This window comes from Rhineura floridana, chromosome 8 (genome assembly GCF_030035675.1).
Source record: "Rhineura floridana isolate rRhiFlo1 chromosome 8, rRhiFlo1.hap2, whole genome shotgun sequence".
Taxonomy (NCBI): Eukaryota; Metazoa; Chordata; class Lepidosauria; order Squamata; family Rhineuridae; genus Rhineura; species Rhineura floridana.
The window spans coordinates 51020311-51036137 of NC_084487.1; the positions used below are offsets into that span (position 1 = coordinate 51020311).

Sequence of the window (15827 nt, forward strand, 5' to 3'; positions counted from 1 at the left end):
TGCCTCCCATCAACCAAGATGGTGCCTTAGGTTTCACTAAGGGGCTGATGCTTCCGCTGCCATCTTGGTTGATCGCATGCACGCATGCTACACGTGTGCATACCTGCCATCAACCAAGAGGGCAGCAGGGGCATCAGCTCCTTAGGGAAACCTTGGCCTCCATCTTGGTTGATGGTAGGCTTGCACCTACAGTGCAGCCAGCATTTACTTCAAGGGAGAGGTAGGTGGGGCATGCAGGCGGGTGTCAGGGGTCTGCACGGCAGTAGGGGGTGCCAGGGAGCTCCCTCTCTGCGATCTCCGGCAGGGTCGGGAGCTGACATTGCCATGGATCATGGATGGGAGCGCTACCCACTCACCCTAAGGAGGGGTCCTTAAGAGGCCCTTGGGCCCCAGTGGCCCTCAGTCAGGGCCCAATCTGGCCACCCTCTGGTGCCGGCCCTGCAAGCAGGGTTGGCAACCACCGTCCTGGAATGCCCTGCCTGTACCCTTTAACATGGCTGCGCCAAACTCTTTTACAGATTTAACCCTGCACTTCAGAAAGAGGTTTGGGAAATGAATAAGAGTAAGAAGATTCTCTACCCTTCTCTGTCTATCTTGTGGGCTGCTATAAACACACTTTGACAGCCACCCCAATTCCAGTGAATAATAATTGACAGAGAGAAAACACACATGGTTTGATCTATCTTCACAGACAGTGGACAGGAACAACAACAATTGCAGCCACACTTCCCAGTATGTGAATTCTCTTTTATCACTATTGGGCAAGAAACAAACCATCATGCAATCAACAAGGTGCATCCATCAGTGGGTTTAAGGGGGTTGAGCTGAGCGCATGCAACCACTGTTGTTGTTTCTATGGATGTAAGGGAGTGAGATTAAAGGTAACTGAAATGCAAACAGAAAAAGAAAAACAAAAGACAGTGGTGATTTCCTAAATGCAATATCATACCAACCACAACAAAAGTCCTATGAGTAAGGCAGAAAACTCAGCATCCCACAACCAGTTTGGGTTTCCAACCAAAAACCAAAACCAAAAAAAACCTGGCAGCCAATCAGCCACGGTCACAGAAATTCCCATGTAGCCCAACCTGACTTGGGGGCTGCAGTGAGACCCTATCAGCACATAATACCTCTGCACTAGTTGCAGATTTGCTAACAAGCCAAGTTGAAGTTATGCTTTGCATGTTATGGGTGCCACATCGTACTTGTTCTGCTCTTGTCAGAGTTCAGTCCTTAGTGGGACAGCACCTACGCTTTGGAACTCCCTGCCTATTGACATTGTCAGAGCTTGGAAAAGTTACTTTTTTGAACTATAACTCCCATCAGCCAAATCCAGTGGCCATGCTGGCTGGGGCTGATGGGAGTTGTAGTTCAAAAAAGTAGCTTTTCCAAGCTCTGGACATTGTACTCTTTTCAGCACCTGCTAAAAACATTATTGTTTAGGCAAGCCTACCCAGACAGGTAGAAGCTATTGTGTTTTTTATCTGTTTTAATTCATTGTTGATTTTATTATTTTGAATGTTTTTAACTGTCTTTAACTGTTTTTGCCAATAATTTTATTGTTTAATTCCTTTTGTAAACCGCTTTGAGATTTTGTACAATAAAGCGGTATATAAATGTTGTAAATAAAATACATAAATAAATTTTGGAGTCACTATGGCCTTTGGTTCTCTTTCCACTTTTAGGAACAAAGGAATCTACCCTATACTGACTCAGGACATTAGATACCATCTAGCTCAGTACTGATGACTAGCATTGGCTTTCTAGGATTCCAGGCAATAGTCTTTTCCAGAAATTGAATTTTGGACCTTTGCATGCAAAGCATGTGCCCTGCCACTGAGCTACAGCCCTTTCCGTTTAAAAAAGTATCTTTTAAAATTGTTCTTTTCAATTCACTAATGAATGCACAGCATACCTAGGGCAGATCCACATCATTCATTTAAGGCACATTAAACACACATTTGAAGCACATGAATCCCACCACAAAATCATGGGAACTGTAGTTTGTTAAGGGAACAATAACTGTGAGGGGGAAACTACACTTCCCAGGATTTTTTTTAGGGGAAATCATGCAGCCTCAAGTGATAAGGAACGCTCACCCAACCCAAAATGCAGAATCATGCCACTTTAAGCTATTTTACAATTGTTTATACTTTTTACGGTTATTGGATTTTAAAGGGATTTATTTCTTGTTGGGAGCTACCTTGGTTTCCAATCGGCAATTCTACCTCACAGGGTTGTTGGGCAGACTCCATATACGCACACACACTGGAGATGTAAAAATACATAGACCCCATACAATATAATAGTTTATTGTCAAAACCAGTTGGTCATTGCAGAACATTTTTTTTAAATAAAATCAGTATTAGTTTCCTACATAATAAAAGCAGTGATACCTATGTAAGCCCTGCCTAATTGCTTTTAAAAATAGGATTGTGTCATGGCCCCGTCAGAGGACTCCTCAGATGAGGACAACTCAGGAGTAACAGCAGCAGACCCAGGAGCAGCAGGAGACATGGAGGAGCCTCCTGAGAATCCAGCTCCTTCTGCCCCTCAGCTGCAGAGCACCCCAGGGACAGCAGAGGCCCTGCAGCGAGACACAGACAGTGAACAGGATACTCCCCCCTCACCTGCAGAACGTAGACGGCAGAAGGTCAGGCAGAAGAGAGGCAGGCATGTCTCCTTAAGGCCCAAACGCTGAGGGCTCACACCTGCTGTCCATCCTGCTCTTTATAAGGCACACCTTGGCTGCAGCTTGTTGCTGACTGCAACGTCAGGGGTGGCTTTGTGTAGACCTAGTTTCCCTGCAGCATCTCTTTGACTGACCTCCACTGACCTCACTTCTGGACTTCTGACTCGGCAAGTATGCTTCGGATAGGCCTGGCAGATTTACAACCCGACTGCTGGCTAAGGACTTTCCTTCCCTGCCAAAGACCCAGGAATTTCTAGCCCCCCCCCCCGACACTGCTGATGCAGAGTAGAGCTGACAGATTGGAGAGGGAAGAAAGATTTAGAATGCAAACACAATTCTTTGCTATGTTCACTCAAAAGTCCCATTAATTTACAACAGAATCCTAACCATGTCTACTCAAAAGCAAGTCCTGCTGAATTCAATGGGGTTTACTCCAGGTATGTGGGATTAGCATTGCAGCTTTACTCTCAGAAAAGCGAGTATTGGATTAAAGCTTCATATTGGGAAGGTTTTCAAAACACTGCCCTCTTCAAGAGCCCAGGAAATTTTAAACTTGTTTGACTCCTGCACACAAGAGAGAAAAACGACTGTTGTTACTGCTGAAAGCTATATACTTACTCAATTTATGTGATTTTCAGATAAACAGGAAAAAACAACAGTTTTCTACCTTTGCAATGGAGTCTAGGTACTGCCCGGAAGCCCAGAAATCCCTTCCCAATCACAACCCTGACTCCACTGTTGGCTACAAACCTGAAAGGGCGGGTTAGAGCAGCCCCTAAGAGATCATTTCACAGAAGTTGCCGGGAGAGCAGCGGCTTATGTTTTGGTGTTTATCTTGTAAACCAGACCACCTAGAAACTTAATTTAAAAAAAAAGAAAGCTGAGAGTCAGGAGATTAAGCTGATTCACCCTGAGACCCAGAGAGGACCCCAACAATCTGGAGTCTCCGGGCAAAAACCAGACACCTGGCAACCCTAGTACCAGTGAAAATACAAATAATCACACTTCCGCGTTGTTGTTTTTTAAGTGGAACTTACTGCAGCTGGTAGAACAAACTGAGCATGCCTGGTTGCCAAGCAATCAGAGGGAGTGGAAATGTTAAATTAGAGGGCATGGTCATTTGGAAACTGTGTGACTGATCCTTCCCCTCAGTGTGAATAGAAGATACCATGCTTGCAGCTGGCATTGAGTCCTTACTGTGAACAGTGCAAATAGAAAATGGAGATAAAAACAGCATCTTTAGTACAAAATAATTCTCCCATGTGGATGAGCCCTGTCTCTCTCTCAGGAACATTGGAAAATGAATTTTTCAGGATGCACAATGAACACTTATAGGGTTAGGGGCAGAACATTCATGTTCATTGCACACACTTAAGTCATCTGACAAGGGCTATAATGTCGGAGGGCTAAGCTAAATATGATAGTGCCAGGGCCCTTTTTTAAAACCTGGGTCACTGAGGGGATTCCAATTTTTAAAGCAAAAGGGGATGCAGGGGAAAGAAGTCAATTACTGTTTGCCTCCCCATATAGTCTCCCCTCAAGAGCTTTGCTCCCATCTGAGCTCATTTCAGCTATGGGGAAGGGAAGAGCACTTTTGTTACATAAAATGTCCCAGGTTTAATCTGTGGCATCTCTAGATAGGGCTAGGACAGACCCCTGCCTGAAAGCCTGGAGAGTCGCTGCCAGTCAGTGTCAACAGCACTGGGTTAGATGGACCAAGGTCCAGACTCCATATAAAATAGCTTCCTCCCTACATTAAAGCTTAGCAAAGAAAAGCACTGGGATGGGGGACAAACTATGGGGTAGTCACTGGTGGTCAGCCACAAAGTGGGTACCCGCAAGTGCCCCTTTTGACTCTACCTGCTACACCTTTATGTGATCCAGAGACAGATGGGTTTAAACCAATGGGTCTGCTGCTGCTAAGTCTAGTTTGGCTTTGGCCCCAGCTTAGGCAGGAACTAACCAGACTGGAATCTCTTTCCTGCATCCTCCAGCCTTGGCTCTGAACAATCGCCTGCCTGCCCTTGGATCTGTTTCTCCTGTTTCTCCCTCCTGGTCCTCTCCCTTTTCAATCTCACCATCTGCTGACCTCACTTGGATTGTGGACCATGATTGTACATCTGCTGCCCACGTTGCTGTGCTGTTCCCTTCCCAGCCGCTGTCCTGATCAAACCACCAGCCTGTGCCCTCAAGTAATCTTTCACACACCCACTCAGGGTCCTGACATTGTGAGAATATGAAGGTAAACGAGAGAGACCTGAGGAAAACATAGTTTGCTATGTGCTTTATTAGTAGTGTTATTTTATGTATTTAGATGATTTATATACCACCCTTTGCACAAGCCACAGGGTGATTTACAACACAATTTTAAAAATAACAATACAAAAACTCACAACAGATAACTAAATAGCAATTATGAATAACAGCAGCACCAGCAACTAATCAGTTTAGCTAAGCAGGTCTCTCCTCCTTAGGGTTGCCAGGTTCAGGGCCTAAGACTGATCCTGTATCTTTAGGAGAAGAGAAAGTCAGCCAAGTGCAAGTGTTCTTGCAACACTGTAATGGGAAAAACCACAAGGTGGAATTCTCCCTTTCCCCTGCACAACTTTTAAAGATACAGAAGTCCTCTTGGTTGCCAGGCCTGGCCTCCATGGACCTGGCAACCCTAGTTGTGCAGTAGGCTAGTTTCTAGAAGAGTACTCAAACACCCCTCTCTATCCTCCAACCAGGCAAGCAAAAGGTGTTATCAGAGTTCAAGGACAAATTCCAGACAGGCAAAAACACTCAGGTGTGAAGCAAGGCCCATGAAGGCGTGTGGCCTAGGAAGAATTCCAAAGACCCGATAGAAAGACCTGAAGAGCCCCATTAAGCTCCTGGCCCTGAGGTTCCCCATCCCTCTTCTGAACTGGCCAAAAACACCTGGAAGGGAAGTTGGAAGGGAATTCCTCATGTAAGAAGCTGCCACTGAAAAGGCCCTTCTAAGGGCCCACATACTACATACTTCATCCTTCACAGGGACCACCAACAGGGCCTCATCTGCTATTCTTAAAGCACATTGTTGTGTTAATTGTTAATACTATCCTGATATTATTATATGTGATCCTGGTCAAATTAATTCATGTTTACATATTACAGCATACTGGGATGAAAGGAGGAGGGGTGGCAGTGGCGAGGTTGGTGCGGTGCAAACGTGCAGGTGGAGCCCAACTGGTGCTCCTGCCGCCCCTGCCATACCCTTCCCCTTTCTATTGCCATATGCTGCAGTGGCTCAGCTGAACAGAGGTCAGGTGAGCAGTGCAGCCCCACCACAAGGTCCACTGCTGCTTGCAACCCCTCCAAGCTGAATGCAGACTACCAGCTATGTATTGTGGTCTTGTTAAATCTGATTTCCCATTGGCCAGAGATAGCAAAAACAGGGAGGAAGAGATTGTCAGGCACCTGACAGGCCACAATTCCTGCCTGGTGCATTGTGTATAACTTGATGGATCATAAGGTGTACAACCATATGCCTATCCCTCCCTTTAGTTCACCTCTACAGGACTACACCTTATATCAAAGCAGGGGTGCTTCAAGTGACTGGACTGAAAGCCAATAATGCAGTAGCCTTGCTAAAGCTAAGCAGGTGTAGGTCTGGTCATCCCCTGGATGAAAGACTGCCTACGAAATTAATATCTAAGGCAGGATATAAGTAGAATCAATATTAATATGTTCCTCTTTCTGTTTTTTTTTCTGTAGCTTTTTAATCTCTTAATAAGTGTGGAAGATTATCCCACGGATGAGAAAAGGGCTGGGCGACCACCACAAGGCTTTCACACCTTCCAAGAGCTCAGGAAAGTCACTGTAGATAGGAAGACCTCATGATGAAGATCTATACTGGAAACCTGTGGTATCCAAGAAAACAGTGGCATCCCAAAGAGTTTTCCCACTGGCGTGAAATGCAATGAAAGAGGAGCTGTGTGGGATAATGAGGCTGTGGTATTTAACCAAAGTGTCTCATACACAAGCCAATACTCCCTCTCTTGAATAGATGTCATTTCCCTCCTCGGAAATAATTGCTATGAAGCTAAACCTTTTATTTTGTATATGTTGGTATGGGACAAGGATCTGTTGATAGACTGTGAGCTGATGCTTAAAAGAAGCTTCCTCTTGTCTCTCTGAGACTTCTAGTAAGTCATTGCATATCTCTTAGGCCATGTCCACACATAACAGGTTAAATCACCTATTTGATGCAAAGTTGGTTCTCTGCATTTGATTCCATTTCATATGATGTGCCTCTTATATATAGCCCGTATGGTGTTGATGTTAATAATGACGATAATGTATGTTTGCTTTTAAAATAACAATAATAGCAGCAGCAGCAGCAGCACTGGGCCTAGAAAGAGGGGACTCATACAAGAATAAAGAAGATTATCATCAAAGCAAAGTCTGCAGAAGCTTCTTCTTGGTTTCACCCAAAGGTTACTCCAGCTAAAATCTAAAGGCAATGTCTGAAAATGTGAGGCAGGGAACAGGAGGACTGGCATAGCGCTTCTCCAGACTTTGCCTTGAGACTAGGAATGTCAATTTCAGTTCTCATTTTTCCAGTTGTAACTTCAAGTCACATTTCTACAGCAATTTGCAATTTAAAAAAAATTCTCATGAAAATTCATTAGCATTTTACTAGCAATTTCTCCTACCAAGCAATATTCCCTTAAAAAAAAAAGCATTTCTGTAAGTTTTTTCCCCCAATACACACTTTCCCCTGATATATGCAATTTTGTAAAAGTTGTTAATATAAGAGTTAATTTTGGAGAATGATTTCTGCAACAGGCAGATCTGATAGATTCACCTTAAAATGCAAACAGAATCAAATTTCTTCCCCATCCCTACTTGAGACCAACCATTCCAGCTCCCCTATGAATCTCCCTTTGCCTGTATAAGCTGAATACATGGACTTTGGGAAAGGAAGGGTGTGTTGCTTGTCATCAGTGATGCCACAGACACTATTCAATATGTGCCCATTTCCAAGCAGTCATATCACAAGTTTTTGGGAAAACATCATATTCTTTCAACAGAAGGACTTCCCTGAGAGAAACATCCGTACAGTCACACTAGGCACTGGTTCATTCCAGTTCGTACCAGACAGTGGCCTGGGATGGGCGGATCATCAGCTGGTTTGAAGTGGTCTAATAAAGATGTTTTCTATTAAATATTTGCCGAATCACTATCACAGTGTTTAGACATGTCGATCCCATATCTCAAAAGTGCTGTTTTGAACTTTTTGAGGAATTCAGTGTCTTCTATTTACCCACCATTTACAACTACTCCACCAACTGGAGGGTCTTTTGAGGACATCCTACTGTAACCTCCTGTATTTTAGAGCTATCTGGCTGTGGCTTGCTGTGGGAGGATCGGGGGTGGCTTCTTGGCCACAATGTGGTTTAAGGGCTTGTTGTTTTGAATGCGGTCTTCTAGACAAGATAGAAAAGGAATTAAACTCACCAGTGTACATAACAAGCCTCTTTAAAAAGTTGTCTCTATAATTATCTATGTACACTTGCGGGGCACTCACTGGGGAAGCATCTTCTGCTCATGAACACGTTAGCATAACCACAAGGTCCTCTTACATCCTGTTTTGTTTTTTCTCTGGTTTATTTAACTGAAAGTTATTCACATTGTTACAAGCCAAGAGGGAAAGAAATGCAGCTGTTCTGCTCCTTATTTTGTAGCTATCCAGCTCTTCACGCTACTTACACAATGCTCTTAAAGGAAGGACGGTTGCTCAGTGGTAGAGCATCTGCTTTGCATGCAGAAGGTCCCAGGTTCAATTCCCTGCCTCTCCAAATAGGGCTTGGAATGTTCCTTGCTTGAAACCCTAGAAAGCCGCTGCCAGTCAGAGTAGACATTACTGAGCTAGCTGGAGCAACGGTCTGACTTGGTATAAGGCAGCTTCCTGTGTTCCCTTGGCTGACCGAGTTCCTTATATTTTGTTATTTATGTAAAACAGGGTTGGAGAACCTGTGGCTCTCTAGAGGTTGTTAGGCTACAGCTTCCATAATCCCTGACCATTGGCCATGCTCGCTGGGGATGACGGGACCTAGAGGCAAACGAATGAGGGGAAAAGTTTTCCCAGGTCTGGTGCAAAAGAATTACAAGTATGTGACAGTGACATATTTTAGCCAAGCCCATCCTATGAAGTGTATATGTTTAGAAGCCTACTTTGCCAAAAAGAAATTTGCCTATTAAACTTACTCTGCTGGGACTGAATCCATTGCTGTAGTAATGCTCAGCTACTTGGACCAATTTGTATGTTATATAGCTGCCATGGGAAAACCACCAAACTATTGCTGATTCTTACACTGCTGGAGAGATCAGCTGCTTTTTAATTTAAACTTTAAAAAGTGGGTAGCCTCTTCAACATGTGATAGAAAATTTCAAAGAACCTTCTAGCTCTTGAGTATTGTAATTTGCTTTTATTTTATCTGTGATCTTGAAGACCACCTGAGGAGTATATGGCTCTTGGTCTTAGGACCTTTCAAAATCCAGTGGTCAGTAGATCAACAACATATGACAGTAGATGACAAATATATTTATAAGGAATAAACCAATCGGATTAATTAGCCAATGATAAGAGGGGAAACAAATTAGGTCTTGGGGGGGTGATGGAAATGTCAGACTTTGGGAAATATCCAAAATCTTTGGATAATCATAAGTTCAGATAAATGGGAGTGCTGATAACATAAAGTTCTATGAATGTGAAGGTCAAACTCAAGTGATGAATTCAGATAATTAGGCAATACAAATAATTATGGTTTACTGAAGTGAAAGTTTATGTTTATTATGTTCAGTGAAGACAAACACCAGCAAAGAACTTAATAACATAAAAGAGTAATCCTGCGGGATCATACTGAAGGCCCATCTAGTCCACTATCCTGTTCGCACAGTGGTCAACTAGATGCCTATGGGAAGCCTGCAAACAGGACATGAGCACAAACTGGCATTCAGAGGCACATTACCTCTGACACTGGAAGTAACTGATATCCTTATCCTCCATTAAATTGTCTAACCCCCTTTTAAAGCCATCCAAGGTGGCTTTTGCGGTGCCGAATTCCAGGGTTTAACTATGTGCTGTGCGATTCTTGACAAATCACTTCTGCACCATGATTATCTATCCATCCATTCCAGGCAACAGTCAAGCCGATGTGTGGTTTTGTGTTTTGTTTGTATGTGTGCCTGCAATAGGTTGCTGGATGACTTTTTTTTTTTTAGGGTGGGTATTTTGTGTGTGTGTTTTGCTTTGCCAGTTCCCAGCATGGTAGAATCTAGTGCATAGCTGTCTGCAAATTCCACCCATGCAGCTGTGCCAAGATCCCATAGGATGAGGCTATTCATCTTTGCAGCTCTGGTGTTGATTTGGTGCAATGAAGAGTGGGAAATGACGTTCTGAGATGAAAAAGAAGAGACACACTGAGGCACCCAAGAACATGCAAGTGACCTTGCAACAAGGGGCCATTTTCAGTGACAGAGATGCTTTTACTTCAGAGGTCTTGGCCATGCTGTAAATCTCGGTCCCTCGACTGTCATGTTATGCTGCTGCCGCCGTCACCGCACATTGCTCTTGGTAACTCCAGCTTCAGAGAGAGATGTGGGCTGAACAGGAATAAGGAGAACAAGACTTGCTTTTCACTCCAAGCTCTTTAGGCCAATCTCAGACAGGGGGTGTTCTGTGGTTTCTCCCCTCTGCAGTACTTAGCCGTTCCCCTCAAAACCAAATGCTTTCCTGAGAGACACTGTGGCAACTGTCTGTATGGCAGTAGCAATCTTTCTGGGTAGAAGGGGTAAGCCAAGAACAAGGGGCTGCCACATCATGGATGGAATGATACTCTTCATCCACAGCTCCTTTCCTGTCCACTCTTCAGCATTCTGACCCCAGCAAACACTTCAGTGAAAAGCTAGACAACTAAGGCCCACCTTCCACAAACTCCATTTTACAATTCTGCCCCACACAGATAAGCCCCTCACAAGTACTTTTTCACTGGAGATCCTAACAGGCTGGATTTTGTGCACCCCAACTAAAGAAAAACGAAATCTTAAGTCTTAACTTGAACAAGGAGCACTTTCTCCCCACCCCCGATACTAATACAACTATCACCTAGCAGCAGCCATTCCACCAGACTTCTTGAACTGTTTCCATGCCAGCCGGCTGTTATGAGAACAATAACTTTAAGAACTGGTGCCTGAGCTTGTTTTTCCCCTCTTTCCTCCCCATCCCTTTTTCATTGTGTATCATGTAGATTGTAAACCTGAGAACAAGGAGTGTCTCACTACAACTGATCTTTGTAAAGCTGCTCTGGGAGCCACGTATGATAAAGAATGGGGTAAAAGTGCTTCAAATAAACAAATCAATCAATAAAAAAATAAATTCATCCAGGCTCAGGCCTCAAAGGGTACAGATTGGGCTGTACTGCCATAATATTTCCCTCCATGTGGATATTACAGCATCCTACAGCAGAAGCTGCATACTAGCCTAATCATGGGTCTTTCTTGAAAATGGATTTTCACTTCTGACATAACACTGTCCAAAGCCTCCATGGGACTCTGATTTGCACATAAAAGCCTCCCCGGGACTTTGATCTGCTTTGTTCCACAAGCAACATACTAAAATAGGCAGCCTATACCCTGACGAAGAACCTGAGAGATCAGGACATTTCTTCTTTTTACTACCAATAAAATATATCATTTGGCTGGCCTACTCCATGCCCTGTAAAACAAGCATTCTCATAGGCATCTCCTATGTAACATTCTCCTTTTTTCATCTTTCTTCCCAGCCCTGCTCCTCTTGTTCTCTCTCCCTTTCGTATGTCATGCTCATTCAATGGTAAGCCTGTAGACAAGATGTTTTGATTTTCTCTCTTTTATGCAATGCTTAGCATGCCCCCATAAATAATGATGTCGAACACACACCTTATCAATGGGAGTCACTCCCCAGACACATATCTGTGAAAGCATTTAACTTTCCTGAAAAGGATAGGTTTGCATCTGTATCTAGGAATGGGTGAGAATTTCAATTCAGTTCACGTTTCAAGCAGAATTTATCAAATTCGCAATTTCCGATACAGTATGAGAACTGAAACATAGCCATCCTTCAAAATTTGCATTTATTAGAATTTTCGCCAACTAAACAACATTTACAAAAATGCATATGTTAGGGGAAAGTGTGCATAAAAATGAATACGAGTGAAAATAACATGCAAAAAAGGCATGAAATGATGAAAAATGGCTTGCAAAAATGTGTACCATTGTCAAAACTGCCTACAAAAATGTGTTTATTTGGAGAATTTGCACTAAAATGGTGGAGAATTTTCATGAGGATTTTAAAAAAAAATCACTGATCACTGTAGAAATTTAGAGAACTGAGTTTAACATTGGAAAAATGAGCAACTGAGAGAACCAAAACAGACAGACCCTTCCATCCCTAGCTGTACCTCTTGCTGCATATTTGTTTAGCATCTTCAGGCATTCAGCCAGAACACACAAGGACAAAAAAAATGGAGAGGGGGCAAGCCCTGCCCCCATTATCCACACACACACACACACACACACACAAGCTCCACTAGCAGAGGGATCCCCAATCATGTGGACACTTCTAAGTGCATTCAGCTGCCCTTTCTCACTTTAAGACCTCATGTGTTCAGGTTGAATGTCTGATTTGTCCATCGTGGTCCCCAAAGTAAACTTTGGCGGTCAGACAACAATTTTTAAGAAATATGCAAGTGGTTTGAAAGAAGCTCCATGTCACAGTGTACACACATACAGTTGCCTCAGGACAGTCAGATTTATGGCACAAATGCAAGAACCTGGAAAATTTGTTTACCAGAAGCAATTATGAGATAGACATCTATAATATGAACAGAACTCCTCTTTCAACTTGCCTTGAACTCTGGGAAAAGCTATCATTTGCCTACAGTCTTTGCATGTCTCCTGTACATCTCTTGTATGCTTCGTTCTCTTCAGATAGTGGGCGTTTTTGTTTGTCTTACTTATAAAGCAGTAATATTAAATATTAGAAGTTTCATCTATTCATCCACCAATAATTTTGATGGGCCACTCAAAAAGGCACTCGTCAGGATCAGCCACCTCACTCTGCTTAATGGTAGGATCAGGCTGGGCCCCACCTTCCAATCAATTAAAAAAATCAACAAGGTGATAAGCACCTTGGATAGGCACAAAATCAACTTAGTTGTTTTTAAAGGGATGATATGAAAAGAAAGTGTGCTACAATCGAAAAGGTGGCAAGGACCACAAATCATCTGTTTAATTGCTGGAAAGTACTTGGTACCTCTTTAACAAAATACACATATCCACACAAAATGCACCATTAATCTAGTTATGAAGCTACCCAGTACATTGCATGCATGAAACGTTACATGACTTATACACAGCCAGCTACACATTAGAGTCTAGACAAAGTTCTCAACCTCCAAGTGCCTGACAACCTATCCAACAAGGCTACTAGATCCAGTGACTCATGTTTCCATCTTTTGCAAAACAGGACAGAACCTGAATTACTGAAGAACAAAACTGAAAAGATGGAGTGGGTGTGGTAGGAAAGACAATGTGAGTATTTATGGAAGTATTGGGGAAGTATTGATCTCAATTGATACAGTCTGGCACATTTCTGTTATATGACTGTTGAGACACAGTTAACTATTTCATAGGAGTAACTATAGAATTACAGTGGGGCTTTTACTGTAGTTGTAGACTTGGAATGGAGTCAGAGTTCCTCTTTGAAGATCTTATCCTCTGGCTTAGAGTTTTCTTTCTGAAACAAAACAGAACAAAGGGAACCACATCAACATGATTTTTAATGGAAAGATGAACTGGGAGTGGCGGTAGGGGAAAACTTGAGATCCTGCTACAGCAACTAATGGCACCCAATGCCTCCTTCCCTGCATCTCTTATCCCATTTTAGTCTTACTACTGTCACTCAAACAAGGGATCTGAAAGCAGAAAATATCACACAAAAAGTCTTTATGTAAAATGGAGAGATAAGGAACTCAGCTGAAAGGCTGAACATATGGACTGAATTCCACTTCTCTCATTTGTTGTTGTTATGTGCCTCCAAGTCAACCACAACTTATGGAGACCCTATGAATCAGTGACCTCCAAGAGCATCTTTCATGAACCACCCTGTTCAGATATTGTAAGTTCAGGTCTGTGGCTTCCTTTATGGAATCAATCCATTTCTTGTTTGGCCTTCCTCTTTTTCTACTCCCTTCTGTTTTTCCCAGCATTATTATCTTTTCTAATGAATCATGTCTTCTCATGATGTGTCCAAAGTATGATAACCTCAGTTTCATCATTTTAGCTTCTAGTGATAGTTCTGGTTTAATTTGTTCTAATACCCAATTATTTGTCTTTTTCACAGTCCATGGTATCCACAAAGCTCTCCTCCAACACCGCATTTCAAATGAGTTGATTTTTCTCTTATCTGCTTTTTTCACTGTCCAACTTTCACATCTATACATAGAGATCGGGAATACCATGGTCTGAATGATCCTGATAGTGTTCAGTGGTACATCTTTGCATTTGAGGACTTTTTCTAGTTCTCTCATAGCTGCCCTCCCCAGTCCTAGCCTTCTTCTAATTTCTTGACTATTGTCTCTATTTTGGTTAATGACTGTGCCGAGGTATTGATAATCCTTGACAAGTTCAATGTCCTCATTCTCAACTCTAAAGCTACACAAATCTTCTGTTGTCATTACTTTATTCTTCTTGATATTCAGCTATAGTCCTGTTTTTGTGCTTTCCTCTTTAACTTTCATCAGCATTTGTTTCAAATCATTACTGGTATCTGCTAGTAGTATGGTATCATCTGCGTATCTTAAATTATTGATATTTCTCCCCCCAATTTTGACACCTCCTTCATCTTGGTCCAATCCTGCTTTCCGTATGACATGTTCTGCGTATAGATTAAACAAATTGTCAGCTCTGCACTGAGTCAGCAGTGGGGGTTGGAAATTCCTGGGTTGTTAGCAGGGAAGTCCTTAGCCGGCAGACTGGTTGTAAATCTGCCAGGCCAACGAGGAGGGAACCTGATAAGGGCCAGGCCTGTCTGAAGCTTACTTGCCAAGTCACAAGTCCAGAAGCGAGGTCAGTAGAGGTCCGGGATTAATTGTCAAGGGGTCAGTCCAAGAGATGCTACTGGGAATACACGAAGCCACGCCTGACGTTGCAGTCAGCAACAAGCTGCAGCCAAGGTGTGCCTTATAAAGAGCAGGGTTGACAACAGGTGTGAGCCCTCAGCGTTTGGGCCTTAAGGGGACAGGCCTGCCTCTCTTCTGCCTGACCTTCCGCTGTCTACGTTCTGCAGGTGAGGGGGGAGTATCCTGTTCACTGTCTGCGTCTGGCTGCAGGGCCTCCACTGTATCTGGGGTGCTCTGCAGCTGAGGGGGAGAAGGAGCTGGGTTCTCAGGAGTTTCCTCCATTTCTCCTTCTGGGTCTGCTGCTCCTGGGTCTGCTGCTGTTACTCCCGAGTCATCCTCATCGGAGGAGTCCTCTGAGGGGGCCATGACACAAATAGGGTGATAAAATACATCCCTGTCTCATACCCTTTCCGACTGGAAACCAATCAGTTTCTCCATATTCTGTCCTTATAGTAGCCTCTTGTCCAGAGTATAGGTTGTGCATCAGGACAATCAGATGTGGTGGCACCCCCATTTCTTTTATAGCATTCCATAGTTTTTCATGATCTACATAGTCAAAGGCTTTGCTGTAATCTATAAAGCATGGGGTGATTTTCTTTTGAAATTCCTTGGTCCATTTCTTTATCCAATGTATGTTTGCGATATGATCTCTGGCGCCTCTTCCCTTTCTAAATCCAGCTTGGACGTCTGGCATTTCTCACTCCACATATGGCAAGAGCCTTTGTTGTAGAATCTTGAGCATTACTTTACTTGCATGGGATATTAAGACAATAGTTCGATAATTACTGCATTCCCTGGGATCCCCTTTTTTTGGAATTGGGATGTATATTGAACGCTTCCAGTCTGTGGGCCATTGTTTAGTTTTCCATATTTGTTGACAAATTTTTCCTCAAAATTTGGACAGATTCAGTCTCAGTAGCTTGTAGCAACTCTATTGGTATGCCATCTAT

General features: G+C 43.1%; 1 protein-coding gene across 1 annotated transcript in view; it reads right to left on the reverse strand.

Annotated features, from left to right (window-relative positions):
* Positions 1 to 13029: 13029 nt before the first annotated feature.
* The window catches only part of ERP27 (endoplasmic reticulum protein 27), a 36211-nt gene continuing 33413 nt past the window's right edge, over positions 13030 to 15827 (reverse strand). The window contains exon 7 of the mRNA XM_061582825.1: positions 13030 to 13493. Coding sequence (XP_061438809.1) covers positions 13446 to 13493 — 48 coding nt within the window. The 3' untranslated portion in view covers positions 13030 to 13445. The remainder of the gene's footprint in view (positions 13494 to 15827) is intronic.